This window comes from Cicer arietinum, chromosome 7 (assembly GCF_000331145.2).
Source record: "Cicer arietinum cultivar CDC Frontier isolate Library 1 chromosome 7, Cicar.CDCFrontier_v2.0, whole genome shotgun sequence".
Classification (NCBI taxonomy): domain Eukaryota; kingdom Viridiplantae; phylum Streptophyta; class Magnoliopsida; order Fabales; family Fabaceae; genus Cicer; species Cicer arietinum.
The window spans coordinates 61,024,918-61,028,041 of record NC_021166.2 but is presented as its reverse complement, the minus strand read 5'-3'; the positions used below and the strand labels follow the sequence as shown (position 1 = coordinate 61,028,041).

The following is a 3,124-nucleotide window of genomic DNA, read 5'->3' as shown; positions in this document are numbered from 1 at the left end:
GATAAACCACTTTCGTGATTCAGCTAAAATAGGAAGACCACATTATGATTAGGTCTTTTTTTTTTTATAGAATTTTCTTACTTTTCCCGTCACTTTCTTACTAAGTTTAAGAAATTACACAAACATAAAATATCTTTTGTATTATTATGAATTCAATTGGATCCACATCAAAACATTGAAATGGAAGAGGAAGAAGTGTAATAGGGTAAGACGCTCCATTTTAGGTTTTTTTTTTTTTTTTTTTATCATTCTATATATAAATTAGAAAGTATTGGACAATCTAAACTTAAATTAGATTATTATTTGAGTTCCACAAAGGTATTTGTTTGAGAGTTGAGGGTTAAGTTTGAAATATTTGAGATTTTAAAAAATATTAAAGAATAAAATATTAAATGATGATATAACATTTCAATTATATTTAATTTCTTTGAAGATGTATTTCATAAATTCTTTAATTTGAAAAAAAAATTATATTTCAATATTCAACTATCAAACATACTATAAGTGACGAAATACAATTACATAAATAGAAAGACTCACCAATTATGTGCATTCATTTTTCAAAATATATGAGCTAATCTGTTAGATGTAAACTATTTTATTTGTATGAATCTGACCTTTTAAATTATATAAACATCAACAAAAAATTGCATATGATCTTTTTTCCAATCAATTCAGACTAGACTTTGAAAAGATTAAACTATAGTAACATATCGGACAATATAACATATTTTCACCATGATTTACACCAGTTAATGATAAACTAAAATGAAGTCTATTATTCTTAGTAATTGTTTAGTATGACTATATAAAAAATACGATAAAATATTACTACGTTTGAACTTAAATATAGAAGAAAATATATTTCAATAAAAATTTAGTTATATAATTTAAAATTTAAAACAAATATAATAATTTTTGTTGATCAAAATTTATTTTATATTTAAAACTAGAAAATATATTTTTACTCATTTTTTTTAATTGATTCAGGAAAATACTAAAACATTAGATATGCTATGAATATTTTACTGCTAATAAATATCTCGTGAGATGTAATGATATTTTTACTATATAAAAATAAATAAATAAATAAATAAATAAATATATTTTCTTATGAAAAACAAGAGAGTCTAAGCTGAAGAACAAAAAGTATAAAACAAGAAAATAAAGAATAGAAATTTCAATTCAGCTACTAAAAGAGGAGTAAGCTAACCCGGAGACATTATGTTATAAATTACAATAATCGATTTTTATATAGCGATCAACTCAATAATTTGTTTCACTTAAATATCATATTTTATAAAAGTGGACCGCCATATCGGCACTCACTCAATGAAATGAAATGTTGGGGGAACAGTTAGCGAGAAAAATTAACTAATAACTTAGATTTTATTTTTTGATAATATTCTTTCATTGATTTAGATAATATAATCAATTTTTTAGTACTTTAAATAAACTAAATGTAATTAATTAATTTTCTTAAAAAAGTGAAAAAATTACATTTCTTAGACTGTGTGAGATAATCTTTTTCTTAAATATAAACTAAATGATGTACAACAGATAACAATATTAATTTAGAAAAAATATTCTTGATAAAAAAATAATTGATATATGCATCATAAATAAATTTTTTATTATTAAATAAGACATGATAATTTTGAAAGAAGAAATCTATTACAAATTTAATTTAGATACACTATAACATTAAAAGCTTTTACATTATCAATTAACTACAACTCTTAAATTATTAATAATATTTAATTTTTGTAATAATATTAGTAAAACTTTTTATCTTATCAATCTATACTACTTACATGAAAGTTATACTCATATATTATTATAAAAAATATCTAAAGATTGATTATGATTAGTAATTCAGCTCAATTGCCAAAGATAGTTATCTAAACTGAAAAAAAAAAAATTGTAAAATCATTTTTCTCTACATAAAAATAAGAGTATACACTACAGATCACATTACATCGAGAGAATTTACATAAAAAGAAATTACCACCGTAAAATGACGCCAATAATCAGTAACATCAACGGTTGTGAGCGATTCTCCCAAAATCAACAAGCTTCCTTGATCGATTGGCGCAAAAAGAGGCCGCAGTAGATATATGGTGTACCCCACCCGCACCCAATTCCTGCGCCAACCCCTTATGGCTATTCCAGTGCCGGTTCGGACTCGCCCGAACCAACGGGCTCAAACACAACGCCATACTCGTTAAGCTTTTTCCCGCGTAACCTAGCCTTGACCGCCGCGTCGTTATCGCCGTCGTCTTATTCCGCCGCTGCGGTGAAGATTCCGATGAGCATCCAGTAGCCGATAAATCGCGTCCGTCAAAACTCTCCACCGGTGAAGCTCCCCGATCCAATTGACTGCATCTTCTTTGATCGCTGACGCGGTTGTTCTGCCGGCGAGCGGGTACGATCGTCGATAGCCATGTCAATGACGGAGGAGTCACCGACGATGACGGTTCGCATGATTCGCGAGACGAATTATCCGTCTTGTTCGATTTCAAACGGAACAAATTCGATAGGATCCAGAATCTCCTAAACCTCCTCTTCGAAGAAGATACCGTTCCGCCGTCGCACGCAGCGGATACTCCCTGCTCAACCTCCGCCATGGTGTGAAACAAAACCTCCCGCCGGCGGTCATCGGATTTCCGGCAATTAACGTACGGAGAAACTGACCTGGGAAAATTAGGTTGCGAAGATAGAGGATCAGTCTCGGAGGCAACGAAATGAGATGGTTGGGCCTGGGCTTTAGCCTGGGCCTCGAGAATAGGTTGGAGACGATCGCGAAGGCAAGAGGCGCAAACACCAACGGTGCTGGTAAGATCCGGTAAGTGTTTCTTGCACCTCATTCTTCTTTTTCTTGTGTTGTTCAATACGACACCGTTTTACGTTTTTTATATTGTGCAAGCGTTTGTTTTCCTTTTCTTGTTTGATTGGGTTATGTTACCAACTGTGAGTTTGAGAGGGGGATCTGAATTTGAAGGAGAATACAAAGTAGGGTTTTGTCTTGTTCTTGAAATAATGTGAATGTGAATGTGAATGTGAATGTGAATTTACATTTACATTATTTAGAATGAATAAAAGATGGGATTTGAGAATTGGAAAG

The 3,124-nt window shown here is 30.7% G+C and overlaps 1 protein-coding gene across 1 annotated transcript; it reads right to left on the bottom strand.

Annotated features, from left to right (window-relative positions):
- Window positions 1–1,921: 1,921 nt before the first annotated feature.
- LOC101512034 (uncharacterized) lies at window positions 1,922–3,118 on the bottom strand. Its single transcript, XM_004510083.3, has one exon. It carries the CDS (start codon window positions 2,865–2,867, stop codon window positions 2,040–2,042), a length of 828 nt encoding a protein of 275 aa, XP_004510140.1. The 5' UTR covers window positions 2,868–3,118; the 3' UTR covers window positions 1,922–2,039.
- Window positions 3,119–3,124: the final 6 nt, after the last annotated feature.

What these genes read in the sequence shown, in the direction of transcription:
- LOC101512034 (XM_004510083.3), bottom strand. Translation starts at nt 2,867, where the DNA reads ATGAGGTGCAAGAAACACTTACCGGATCTTACCAGCACCGTTGGTGTT.